The 14,224-nt window shown below is 35.3% G+C and overlaps 1 protein-coding gene across 4 annotated transcripts in view; it reads left to right on the top strand.

Moving 5' to 3' along the window:
- Positions 1 to 14,224, top strand: part of KYNU (kynureninase) — a 180,276-nt gene that overhangs the window by 77,698 nt on the left and 88,354 nt on the right. For 3 of the 4 annotated variants that reach the window (XM_003406022.4, XM_064287255.1, XM_023542983.2), the window contains 3 exons: positions 8,730 to 8,791; positions 10,429 to 10,500; positions 11,835 to 11,909. In XM_003406022.4, the coding sequence (XP_003406070.1) occupies positions 8,730 to 8,791; positions 10,429 to 10,500; positions 11,835 to 11,909 (209 nt within the window). The remainder of the gene's footprint in view (positions 1 to 8,729; positions 8,792 to 10,428; positions 10,501 to 11,834; positions 11,910 to 14,224) is intronic. The other variant, XM_064287256.1, reaches the window with a different exon arrangement.

Genomic DNA, 14,224 nt, shown 5'->3' with positions numbered 1-14,224 from the left:
GGAACTATAAATATTCAGACTTGTTTTGTAAATCAAAATCACTGAACTTATTTGTTGTTGTTGTTGTTAGGTGCCGTCGAGTCAGTTCCGACTCATAGCGACCCTATGCACAACAGAACGAAACACTGCCCTGTCCTGCTCCATCCTTAAAATCTTTGTTATGTTTGAGCTCATTGTTGCAGCCACTGTGTCAATCCATCTCGGTGAGGGTCTTCCTCTTTTCCGCTGACCCTGTACTCTGCGAAGCATGATGTCCTTCTCCAGGGACTGATCCCTCCTGACAACATGTCCAAAGTATTTAAGACGCAGTCTTACCATCTTTGCCTCTAAGGAGCATTCTGGCTGCACTTCTTCCAAGACAGATTTGTTCATTCTTTTGGCAGTCCATGGTATATTCAATATTCTTTGCCAACACCACAGTTCAAAGCCGTCAACTCTTCTTCGGTCTTCCTTATTCATTGTCCAGCTTTCACATGCATATGATGTGATTGAAAATACCATGGCTGGGTCAGGCGCACCTTGGTCTTCAAGGTGACATCTTTGTTCTTCAACACTTTGAAGAGGTCCTTTGCAGCAGATTTACCTGATGCAATGCGTCTTTTGATTTCTTGACTGCTGCTTCCATGGCTGTTGATTGTGTTTCCAAGGAAAATGAAATCCTTGACAATTTCAATCTTTTCTCCATTTATCATGATGTTGTTCATTGGTCCAGTTGTGAGGATTTTTGTTTTCTTTGTGTTAAGGTGTAAGCCATGCTGAAGACTGTGGTCTTTGATCTTCATTAGTAAGTGCTTCAAGTCCTTGTCACTTTCAGCAAGCAAGGTTGTGTCATCTGCATAACGCAGGTTGTTAACGAGTCTTCCTCCAATCCTGATGCCCCGTTCTTCTTCATATAGTCCAGCTTCTCAGATTATTTGTTCAGCATACAGATTAAGTAGGTATGGTATAAGAATACGACCCTGATGCACAACTTTTCTGACTTTAAACCAATCAGTATCCCCTTGTTCTGTCCAAACAACTGCCTCTTGATCTATGTAAAGGTTCCTCATGAGCACAATTAAGTGTTCTGGAATTCCCATTCTTCGCAGTGTTATCCATAGTTTGTAATGATCCACACAGTCGAATGCCTTTGCGTAGTCAATAAAACACAGGTAAACATACTTCTGGTATTCTCTGCTTTCAGCCAGGATCCATCTGACATCAGCAATGATATACCTGTTTCCACGTCCTCTTCTGAATCCAGCCTGAATTTCTGGCAGTTCCCTGTCGATATACTGCTGCAGCCGTTTTTGAATGATCTTCAGCAGAATTTTGCTTGCGTGTGATATTAATGATATTGTTCTATAATTTCCACATTCGGTTGGAGCACCTTTCTTGGGAAAAGGCATAAATATGGACCTCTTCCAGTCAGTTGGCCAGGAAGCTGTCTTCCATATTTCTTGGCATAGACAAGTGAGCACCTCCAGTGCTGCATCTGTTTGTTGAAACATCTCAATTGATATTTCATCAACTCCTGGAGCCTTGTTTTTCACCAGTGCCTTTAGAGCAGCTTGGACTTCTTCCTTCATTATCATCAGTTCCTGATCATATGACACCTCTTGAAATGGTTGAATATCAACTAATTCTTTTTGGTGTAATGACTCTGTGTATTCCTTCCATCTTCTTTTGATGCTTCCTGCATCGTTTAATATTTTCCCTATGGAATCCTTCACTATTGTAACTCGAGGCTTGAGTTTTTTCTTCAGTTCTTTCAGCTTGAGAAACGCCAAGCGTGTTCTTCCCTTTTGGTTTTCCATCTCCAGCTCTTTGCACATGTCATTATAATACTTTGCCTTCTCTAGAGGCCCTTTGAAATCTTCTGTTCAGTTCTTTTACTTCATCAATTCTTCCTTTTGCTTTAGCTGCTTGACGCTCAAGAGCAAGTTTCAGAGTCTCCTCTGACATCCATCTTGGTCTTTTATTTCTTTCCTGTCTTTTCAGTGACCTCTTGCTTTATTCATGTATGATATCCTTGATATCATTCCACAACTCATCTAGTCTTCGGTCACTAGTGTTCAATGCCTCAAATCTATTCTTGAGATAGTTTCTACATTCAGGTGGGATATACTCAATGTCATATTTTGGCTCTCGTGGATTTGCTCTGATTTTCTGCAGTTTCAGCTTGAACTTGCATATGAGCAATTGATGGTCTGTTTCGCGGTGGGCCCCTGGCCTTATTCTGACTTATGATATTGAGCTTTTCCATCGTCTCCTTCCACAGATGTAGTCAATTTGTTTCTTCATCTTTGGCCCTAGTGGTTGGTGAGTAAATTTGAGTAATAGTAGTATTAATTGGTCTTCCTTATAGGCATGTGGATGTTATCCTATCACTGACTGTGTTGTACTTCAAGATAGATCTTGAAATGTTCTTTTTGACGATGAGGGCAACACCATTCCTCTTCGAGTTGTCATTCCCAGCATAGTAGACTATATGATTGTCTGATTCAAAATGGCCAATACCAGTCAATTTCAGCTCACTAACGCCTAGGATATTGATGTTTATGCTTTCCATTTCATTTTTGACGACTTCCAATTTTCCTAGATTCATACTTCGTACATTCCAGGTTCCAATTATTAATGGATGTTTGCATCTGTTTCTTCTCATTTTGAGTCGTGCCACATAAGCAAATGAAGGTCCCGAAAGCTTTACTCCATCCACGTCATTAAGGTCAACTCTACTTTGAGGAGGCAGCTTTTCCCCAGTCATCTTTTGAGTGCCTTCCAACCTGGGGAGCTCATCTTCCAGCACTATATCAGACAATGTTCCACTGCTACTTATAAGGTTTTCATTGGCTAATGCTTTTCAGAAGTAGACTGCCAGGTCCTTCTTCCTAGTCTGTCTTAGTCTGGAAGCTCAGCTGAAACCTGTCCTCCATGGGTGACCCTGCTGGTATCTGAATACCGGTGGCATAGCTTCCAGCATCTCAGCAACACACAAGCCCCCACAGTATGACAAACTGACAGACACGTGGGGGAACTTATTTAAAAACCTTATATTTTTAAAAGAAAATTTGTCAGCTCTAACTTTAGGTTTTTTTTGTCTCTTTGAAATGTGCCTCAATGTTTTAATACAGATGTGTTTGTCCTAAAATATAATATGGGTTATGAAGATAACAATTATCTCTTGAAACGGGCAAAGTCAGTTTTGTAGACATAAAACTCAATAAACACCATATATATTTATAAAACTTCCCAAAGTGTCAACCCTTATATGATAAATGCACTGTTATACTTCATTTGCAATATTGTCAGATAATGAAGGTAATCTTTATTTTAATGGTTATTTTGTTAAATATCACCTTTATTCTCCATAATTTTTACCATTTTGTTGGTGATCAAAAAAATGGAAATTAACAGTGTCAACAAATGTGAATTATGAACAATATTTTAAAAGGTTGATATTGATTCATATTTTAAAATTTCTAAAATTCCTTTACTTCTGAAATTGTTTATATTAGTCATAGAAAAACACTTAAGGTAAAAAATGAATGAGTTCACTGTTTATCAGGAACTGATTTCTTTACAGATTTTTTTTTAAGTAGGTGTATTTTATTATTTTATTTTTCTTTTGTTGCTGCAAACTCCATGCAGATTTCCTTTTTTTGCATGGGTTGCTGGGAAGCGCTGAGAAAAGTTTGGTCAAGTAATAAAGACATCTAGTAGCCTCTAAATTGTTTCTCATCTGCATTGTATTCCATTGTTATTTTTATCATTCTATCTCACATCCTAATATAAGAAACCTAAAATCCTTGTCGGAAGTAGTTGTGGTATAAATCATGAAATAATTAAAATAATTTTATGGTAACTACAGTGAAAATCACTAAAAGTCAAATTTATTTTGCTACTCTCTAGTTTATCTAAATATGTCATTAGCAAACAGACAAGTTGTATACATTGAACTATGATTGAATCTTCCATATTCTTAAAATTATAGCCTGTATTCCACCATAAATTTTTTCAAAAAGAATAGGAAGATAATTATTATTATGTTTATAAATTGATAGGATGGATAAAGAAGAAAAAGAGACATATTTACTTGTTGATAGAGAAAAGAATTTCAATTTGAGATGAGAAGAAAAACTATTAATAAAGCATTTTACATAAAGTCAACAACCCTACAAAACATGGAATAACTTTCCCTTATAATTGATGTCATATTATCAAGATGCTAGAAATAGAATTGCTGAAGAATATTAGTATTATTATTAAAGCTACTTCCCCCTGGGTACATAAAAATCACAAAAAGCTAAATACATGCATTTGAGCTGATAAACATGCTGTAATGTGAACATAAATTTGCTTTATGAAACTGTGGTTGACCCTTAAAAAAAAGCAATAATCCCCAGAAGCTCTCTCCATTTGCCAGCCCTCAGCCATATACTAAAAAAAAAAAATATACTAGCTGCCTCTAAAAAAAGGCTGCAGAAATTTGCTACTAAAAATTAAGTGTAAAGTTTTTGGACTTACCCTGACTACAAACATGACAACATTTGGATTTGCATCTGGCTTAATAAAATGTACAGAACATGGAAGGGCAGTTAGGAGGCACATCATTAACCCTCCTATCAAACACTAAGCAGCTTGGAGCCCTGTCGTCCTCACTCTGCAAAAGATTTGAAATTATGTTAGGATTAGAAAGATGGAAAGGAAGATTGGTAAACAGGGTCTCCTATATTTGACTTACAAGGAGTAGACAGTGCAAACAATGCTCCATGGGTAATCTTAAACAAAGCTTTTTTTTTTTCTAAGACAGGCTATGATTTTGTCCTCTATTTCCAATATGTGAGATTTTAGGCAAGTTAGTTCATCGATTTGAGGCTCAGTTTCTGCATTGATAAAATGAGAAACATTTTATAGAGCACATATCTCATTGGGTTGCTGAGAGATTACGTGAAATAATGCAAATCACTTACTTAAAACAGTGTTGAAATGTAGTAAGGGCTCAATAAATGTTTGCTTGCCAGACATTGAGACAGAAGGCAGTGCTTCCATTTGATTAAGCTTCATCTTCGGGTAAAGACAATTGTGATGATCAATAGATAAATAAACTAAGTAATAAGAAAACAAGAACACACTTTTCGAATGAGAATCTTGGCTCAAATCCACCACAGATGAATTGATTCAAATCTGACATTTATTTCAGTGAGTTCTAGATGATCTTTTAAAGATTCTTTCAAATCGTGTTAAGCTTTCCAGAAACTTAAAAAAAAAAAAAAGTTTCCCCCACATACTTGAATTTTTGATGATTCAACATTAACTCAAAGGCAGCTTTTAAGAAGAAGGAACAAAGGAAAGCAACTTGAAAGAATTTCAATTTCCTTTTGAAAAAAGTTTTATTATTTTATTTTATGGAAACCTGATGATATCTAAATATCTTAAAAGAACAATGTTGGTTTTAGAAACATAATTTTAACCAAAGGAGATGGATCACGTAAGGAAAATTTACTTTGAGATACACTAAAAATCAGCCTGATTTGTGGCACTTTGCTGTATTATGAACCCTAGATTCTTAAGTGCCTTTAGGTTATAATTGTAATAAGCATTTCTATTAATGTTTTGAAACTTTAGTATTAGCACCACCTCCAGATATAGGGGTGTCTGGAGGCTGACTCAGTCCTCAGAGTTCAACAGCGGTTGTCTTAGGGTTCCCTAGAGAAACATAATGAGAGAGAGAGACAGAGACAGAAAGAGATTAATTTACTTTAAGGAACTGTCTCACATGATTTTAGGGGGCTGGTGTCTTAATTATCTAGTGTTATTGTAACAGAAATAACACAAAGGGATGCTTAACAAAGAGAAATTTATTCTCTCACAGCCTAGGAGGCTAGAAGTCTGAATTCAGGGTACCAGCTCCAGGGGAAGGCTTTCTCTCTCTGTCAGCTCTGTGGGAAGGACCTTGTCATCAATTCTCAGCCCAGGGATCCCAAGTGCAAAGGACGTGCAATTCTCCTGGCTCTTGTTTCTTGGTGGTATGAGATCTCCCAGTCTCCCTGCTCACTTGTCTTTTATATCTCAAAAGAGATTGACTCAGGACACAACCTAATCTTGTAGTTTGAGTCATGTCTCATTAGCATAACTGCTTCTAATGCTGCCTCATTAACTTCATAAACCCTTGCCTCCCAGTGGATTTGGACTCATAGCAACCCTATAGGACAGAGTAGAACTCTCCCATAGGGTTTCCAAGGAGGGCCTGGTAAATTCAAACTGCTGACCTTTTGGTTAGCAGCCGCAGCTTTTAACCACTACGCCACCAGGGTTATCCATTAACATCATAGAGGTAGGATTTATATCATATAGGAAAATCACATCAGATCACAATACTGGGAATCATGGCCTAGCCAATTCGGCACATATTTTTGGGAACACAATTCAATCCATGACAGCTGGTAAGTCCAAAAACTGTAGATCGGGCAACAGACTGAAGACTCCTACTGGCTCATACGATTGTGGGGTACTGACAAGTTCAAAGTCCATACGTCAAGTGACAGTCTTGAAATTCCCGCAGGCTTGGGTCCCAAAATCCATAGGTCAGGCAACAGGAAGAGTGAAGAGAGAATCCTGCCAAAGTATCTGTTTATAGTCTGGAGGCAGAACACACTCTAGGAAAACTCCCTTTCTGCTCTTAAGGCCTTCAACTGATTGACTGAGGCCCATCGACATTGTGAAAGACCATCTGCTTTACTTAAGGCCAACTGCTTTAATCACGTGTAACCAGCCTATAACAGCAACCAGTGTTTGCCAAACGACTGGGCAGCATAGCCTAGCCAAGGTGACACATAAAATCAACCATCACAGCAGACAAAAGTGACATGTAGAGAAACAAATTTAATAAAACTAGTGGTTTTTTGTTTTTTTTTTTTTGCTTACCATACTTCAGAACCAAACCCATTGCCATGAAGCCCATTCCATTTTGCAGTAACCCTGTAGGATAGAATATAATTGCCCCTTAGGGTTTCCAAGGTTTTAAGCATTTACAGCAGACTGCCACAACTTTCTCCCGCAGAGAGGCCGGTGGGTTCAAATAGATGATCTTTAGGCTAGCAGCTGAGTGCTTAACCGCTGTGACACCAGGGCTCCACTAATGCCACCAGGGCACCTATATTTCAGAAAGATTTTCGTATTGTAAAAGAAGAAATATGCCACCATATGCAACACAAGCCTATTGCATTCATCTCTCTCTAGTATGTGTAGATATTCTTTTTTTCTTCTTTTTTTAGTGCTAAGAGTAAGACTGTTCTTGTCCTCTGACTTCAGGAACTGTTCACCTTACCACAACCAGGGATATATCTTGAACACCCACCATTTGTTTCCCAACCTTGCGTATAAAATGGAGAAATCCATTTGGCAAATACAAGAAACTGGTGGCACAGTGGCTGCTAACCAAAAGGCTTGCAGTTTGAATCCACCAGCCGCTCCTTGGAAACCCTGTGGGGCAGTTCTACTCTGTTCTATAGGGTCGCTATGAGTCGGAATCGACTCAACGGCAACAGGTTTTTTGCTTTTTTTTTGGATAAAGATATAGTTAGTTCCTTTCTTAAATGGTTCTAATGAAATACAAAGTCCTAAATTAAGATGCTCATTTCAAATGGGCTCCGTTCAAGTGAACTTATCATGGAACTACTTATTAATTAGATTTATTCTTCTTTTTACTGTTTAGTCTTTTAAAATGTGGCTCTATCAGAAGTATCTCTTTGGATACAAAACGTAGGACTTGTATGATAACTTTTTTTTTTTTTTTAACACCTAGCACAGCCTTAAAACATTAAGGCACATAAGCCCCCACCCCTTATTATTATTTTTCTTTTTTTCTGAGTAATGGTAAAGAAGTATTTTTCCTATTACACTCTACTAATTGCTTTCAAAGACATCATAAGATCTCAGAACAGGGAAAGGATTCTTTTCAATACTGTCATGCTCTGAGTTTTTAAGTATCCAATGTATTCTCTGACTCTGAGTCTGTTTCTAGCGCCAAAAAACTTCGTCAATAGGAATTACATCTAATTATGATTATGTCGTGGATATCTTAATTTTGCATGTGTGCTCTATCAGGCAACATACACCTATATTAATCATATCTCAGTGTATAAGAATAAACCCCAGTGCTATTTAGATCTTTGTATTTTGCTCCCTAGCTCTTTTGTCTTCGAAACTATTATATATCTCACTGGCACTGGGTTTTCTGGGTTTTGTAATCATAGTGAATTTTGTTTGGCAAAGGAGCCTTCTTTTATTAAAGATGCATTTTAATTTGACGTTACAAACAACTGGCTTTAAAAATGTGATTGGCCTTAATATCTTTTTAGATCTCTTTTGGAGATATGCTTACTGCAAAAAATGTACCGCTTGAGAATTTGGCAAACTAACTGATAATAGGATACATCATTTTTAGTTTACAGGAAAAAGCAAATGCTTCATTTTTCTTGCTGTGGTTCTTGTTATTTACTATATCAAAAAGGAAATACAGTTTTTTTAGCTAGCTATGTTCATGTGAGTCCAGATACCATTTGATGAAAGGAGTCAAGTGGGAAGACTTCCATTTCTTTGTATTGACAATTCAGACATGGCCTTATCTCTAAAAACATTAAGAATGATAGACTGAGGCCTCCCTACCTCTCTTTTCCAAGTGTCTTTAATAGAGCTGCTTTAGAGCTAATGGAAACATCTAAGTTATGATACATTTTACCTTACAGGAGCCAATGAGAAAGAAATAGTTCTAATGAATGGTTTAACTGTGAATTTACATCTTCTACTGGTAAGTTTCCTTCCCCACCAATGTTTAGTATACACTCATTTACAGAATCTGACATTTTCCTATGTTTAATTCATGAGCATCTGGTGGTTTACTTATTTTTAAATAAGTTGTGAGGTTATTGTCATTCTTACCAGAAAATGCTGGACCATGATATAATGGCTTCTTTATTATCATAGGAGTGTTGACTCTTGCAAAGAGCTTTAGAGTAATGAACAGTTCTTATCTCAGAACATAAGGAATAAGAATTATAGTGAGTAATATGCAAAACTACTTAGAAAAAAAATTTTTTAGCATACACAAAACAATGATGTACAAATGCTATGAAAGCATTAAATTTTTTAGAAAGATACCTTTCCAAAATACGAAATACTGGACTTTAGCAGAATAGGATCATGGATCAGTATTTTTTTTGGATTAATATTTTGGAGGTGGGTTAAAAGGGAACTGGAAAATGAAACTAATGTGGAAAAAGAATCTAGTTTTTTTTTTTTTTACCTTAAACAAGTTACTATGTTTAAAGTATGTATTTCATCCTAAATATTCAATACATATTTATATCTAAAATGTCAAATATATTCTTGATTTGGGATACGGTACCTATAGTAATTGCTTGATGCTTTGAAAAATTTGGATTCATTTTCTAAGTGTGTTTTGGAAACATGTCTACATGAATAAGATGTACACTGAAGATATTAATATTTTATTTAAGTAAAATGGAGAAATGGTTACTGAGAAATGCCTGAAGGAACATGCCTGTGAAATGTTTTAAGTTTGGTGGTAAACAACACAGTTTTTAAATCCAGACACTCTTGAGTTTGACTTCTAAGTTACTGAATGTCTATTTGACTTTGCATAAGGTTTTTGACATCTCTAAGTCTTTTCTTCTCTGTAAGAATGCGGACAGTAATACTTACCCATAGACCGGCCTTAGGATTAAATGTGATGATGTGTGAAAATTGCTTCAGCACCCTGGCCCATCATCAACACCTAATTAGCAGTAGCTATTTTTTTTATTGTTAGCATTGTCACTGCCATTGCTCAGGAACCACCTGGAGAAACTAGAGGGCCCAACTGAACAAATACGCTACTTTTCCCTGGTGCCTCTAGAGATGTCAATTTTCTCATGTTAAGGCTGAGGTATTTTCAGTTGAACCTAAAATAAAATCCCATAAAATAATAAAAAAGTGGTAACATTTTGTAATGGAAACTGAAGTAGCAATGAAAGATAAAAAAAAAAAAAATTTTTTTTTTTTTTTGTTTAATGAAAGACAAATCAATATAATTATGGTATCCACATAACATGGTTATTTCAGATTCATGTTAGAGAAATTACCATTAAACACTTTGGGAAGATAATTTTGCAATTAAAATTTTAAGTTTGAATATTTGTTTTCATCTGATTCACATTCCCCCTGGGCTTGCTTTTCACATAAATATAATGAGCCAATATCTTGCTCTTCTTTATAATTCATTGGAATCAAGGCTAATTGGTAAATGTACCCTTGACAGACATCATAGATGTTTAATTAATTAATGCCTATAAAATGCTGGAGATTATAAAATGAAACTGTGATATAAAATGAAGAAATGAATAAAGTATGAATTAATGCTTTTTCAATAAATCCATTTCATTGCAGTTATCGTTTTTCAAGCCTACACCAAAACGGTATAAAATTCTTCTAGAAGCCAAAGCCTTCCCTTCAGATCATGTAAGGATTTCTTCAAATTATATTTATATCCTTTCTACTCTTCTTAGAGTTGCATATCATTTGCCTGACTTGAATGTTTATTCAGTAGTCTTTTCCAAGTAACCTTACAATAAAAAGATCTGTTAAATGCTTTTGATTTAGGCATTTTTTAAAATAGACTGTAGCTTTATTTCTTTTGTTCAAGTAAAGCAAGTGCTAAGGGAGGAAAAGACTGAATAGGAACACTGATTTATTAGTCTTTTTAAAGACATTGAGCAAACTGCTGGTCTAAATCAAGTGCAGTTATAAATGTTTTATTAATTCTTGTTGCTGTTTTATTTTATAAAATCAATTCAGTACAAATCCTGGTGCTTCACACTTTAACCACATACAATAGAAATATAAAATTTTATTTGTCCCTTTGGTTTCAGAGTATAATCCAATAATAATTGGTGCTTTAATTACTAAAAAGTTATTTATTAAAGGTTAAACGTACTTCTGATGCACTAAAGAAGTCATTTTATTTCAACAATTCAGTTGATAAAAAATTTGATTTATCAGGCAGATGAAAGTATGTTGCACATTTCAGTTTTAATATCAGATAACCTTGATTTCTACATTTTATACTACCATCATTAATTATTGTAGCCCACATTTTGTGTAATTTTAGAGCACTTAATTATGCTCAAATGGGTTTCTGAATTATCATTACTTTACTAAAAAGGAGGTAAACAATATTTTGAAAACATGCAAGATCCTTGTAACTGATTGTTCCCCCTACACTCTCAATAAAATAAACTATTGTTTATTGTGTAAATAAACAGTTTCAATTTCAACATTTTTACATACATAATTCAGTGGCATTGGTTATGTTCACCGTGCTGTACGACCATCACCACCCTCTGCTTCCAAATTTTTCCATCACCCTTAACAGAAGCTCAGTGTCCCCTGAAATCAACTATTATTGACTTTTCCTTTTAATAACCTACTCTTTCTAGGTTCTGTGTTCAAGCATAACAAGCCCATACTACTCAGTTTGTTATTTTATAAACTTTGGTTTTGATTTAGATGAGGTGATTTAATAACTTATTCTAAAAATCTCTTCTAATTCTTGAAGTCTAGATGACCCCTAACTTTCCATCCATCTCTAACAGTCAGTGTTTCCAAGAGTGTTCAGATTTCCATGTAAATTATATTAAGTGGTTCTTCTCTGAAGTATTGTTTAGTTATTTTGACCTTGGACTTAATATAATAACACACTTTTTTGTTACCTTATTATTTGTTTTTCAGAGTTGTTGTTTTAAGGGTATTTCTGTGCACTGGATTTGATTAAATACCTCAACCTTCTTTTCTAGTACGCTATTGAGTCACAGCTTCAACTTCATGGACTTAATGTTGAGAAGAGTATGCGGATTATAAAGCCAAGAGAGGTATATGAGAAAGAGAAATAAATAGTCTTCATTCTTTTATTTTTTCTTCAGTTTTCCTCAAAAGTTCATTCTTTTCATTATTTTAATGGATCTTTCAAGAAAGCATAAAAGACCTAATCTGCTGTTAATATTAGGTAATTTGCTTAAAATAGAAAATTAACTCAGAAGTGTTTTTATATTCAGTTTCCAAAGGATAGCCATCTGGCAAACAATTTTTCTATTCATGTCACTGGAGTCTGACATATTCTTCACTGGGATGAAAGGTGGACAATTAGGTTCAAGTTCAAATGATATCGCCTGTGTGTACCAACAAAATCATGCTGAAGGCCAGCAACTTGTGTTGAACATTCCAGTTGCTATCTTTATGTTTACGTTTCCTCCTAAGTGTCAAATGCTTTCTTTAGTGCTTAGACTGAGATGTAGAAAGGGATATGGTGTAGTGGAAAGAATGAGCTTTGCAGCCTGGCTGATTTAGCCTAGTCCCATAGTAGATGCAGCACTTAACTGGACGTGTGACTTTTTTTTTTTTTTCCTCTCTCTCTCTGAGGCTCCTTTATGTTAAAACAGGTAACTAAAGATTGATCTAATTAGGCTTGACCGTGTGTTCAAGATCTGAAACATTAATAGAGATATAAGGCCAAGTTGTACAGACTTTGACATATAAACCCTGTAGCTTGTATAATTTGGCACCGAGAGAATCAGACAGAATCAATTTTAGGTTTTAGATACAATGCTGCCAGGCTGTTAACCCAATGTTTGAACAAATATTTCTTTCAACCTCTGGGTTGAAGAAATTAAACACCTATTCTTTTCTCTTTGCCAAACTTCAATAAATTAACGGAATAAAAAGTTCTCGCACTTGTAAGAGGTTATCTGTATCATAGGTCATACATAAAAAATTACAAACTTCATGTATAAATGAATATTAAAAAAAAAAAAAAAAACTAAACCTGTTGCCACAGTGACCCAGCAGGACAGAGTAGTACTGCCCCATAGGGTTTCCAAGGAGCGGCTGGTGGATTCGATCTGCTGACCTTTTGGTTACCAGCCAAATGCTTAACCACTGCTCCACAAGGGCCCCAGAAATGAATATAACCACTAATATATTATAAATGTTATTCTTAGCAGCTTAGTAGAGCTTCATGAGTTACACTCACCTTGGGATGAATTTTTAGCATCACTATATATATATATTTTAATTTTTTGTTGTTGAAAATACGTACAGCAAAACATATACCAATTTAACAGTTTCTACATGTACAATTTAGTGACACTGATTACATTCTTTAAGTTGTGCAACCATTCTTACCATCCTTCTCTGAGTTGTTCCTCCCCCAGTAACACAAACTCACTGTCCCCCGAGCTTCCTATGTAATCTTTCGAGTTCCTGTTGTCAGTTTGATCCCATATAGATAGTTCTTAACAGGGCATAATGCTCAAGGTAGATATTTTTTACTGGTTAATCTAATCTATTGTTTGGTTTTAAGGAGACTTCAGGGAATACATTTAGTTTAAGGTTTAAAGATTATCTCAGGGCAACAATACTTTTGAGGGTTCATCCAAACCTTACCACTTTAGAGCAAGCCAGCATGCAGGAACATCAAATCCTACAATTGAAAAGTATATTTATTTGTTTAATACTGATGCTTTAGAGATTTTTTAAGTATTAGCACATATATTTTCTTACTTTTTGTTTAAAACTGTGATAGATGAACCTTATTAGATTCTTCTGAGAATAAAGAGCTTTAGATTGTCATGCTACATTTTTATTTATTTTCATATATATGTGAAAATATACGTAAGCACACATGCATGCACATGCATATATACCTTATTAATCCTTCACTTTGTGTGTACCGTCTACTTAATAATTCAGAGATTTCTATAGAAATCCTGTTTTTTAAGTTTAAAAACATACAACTTTAATTAATTGAATATTTAATACAAGTGACTATTGAAACTGAAGAAAATTAGAACAAGTCCACGAGAGCCAAAGTACAACTTTGAGTATATCCCACCTGAATTTAGAGACCATCTCAAGAATAGATATTACACATTGAACACTAATGACTGAAGACCAAATGAGTTGTAGAATGACATCAAGGACATCATACATGAAGAAAGCAAGAGGTCTTTAAAAAGACAGGAAAGAAAAAAAGACCAAAATGGATGTCAGAAGAGACTCTGAAGCTTGCTCTTGAACGTCGAATAGCTAAAGTGAAAGGAAGAAATGATGAAGTAAAAGAGCTGAACAAAACATTTCAAAGGGCAGCTTGAGAAGACAAAGTATTATAATGACATGTACAAAGATCAGA

This window comes from Loxodonta africana, chromosome 6, assembly GCF_030014295.1.
Source record: "Loxodonta africana isolate mLoxAfr1 chromosome 6, mLoxAfr1.hap2, whole genome shotgun sequence".
Lineage (NCBI taxonomy): Eukaryota > Metazoa > Chordata > Mammalia > Proboscidea > Elephantidae > Loxodonta > Loxodonta africana.
This window is presented reverse-complemented; position numbering and strand designations above follow the sequence as displayed.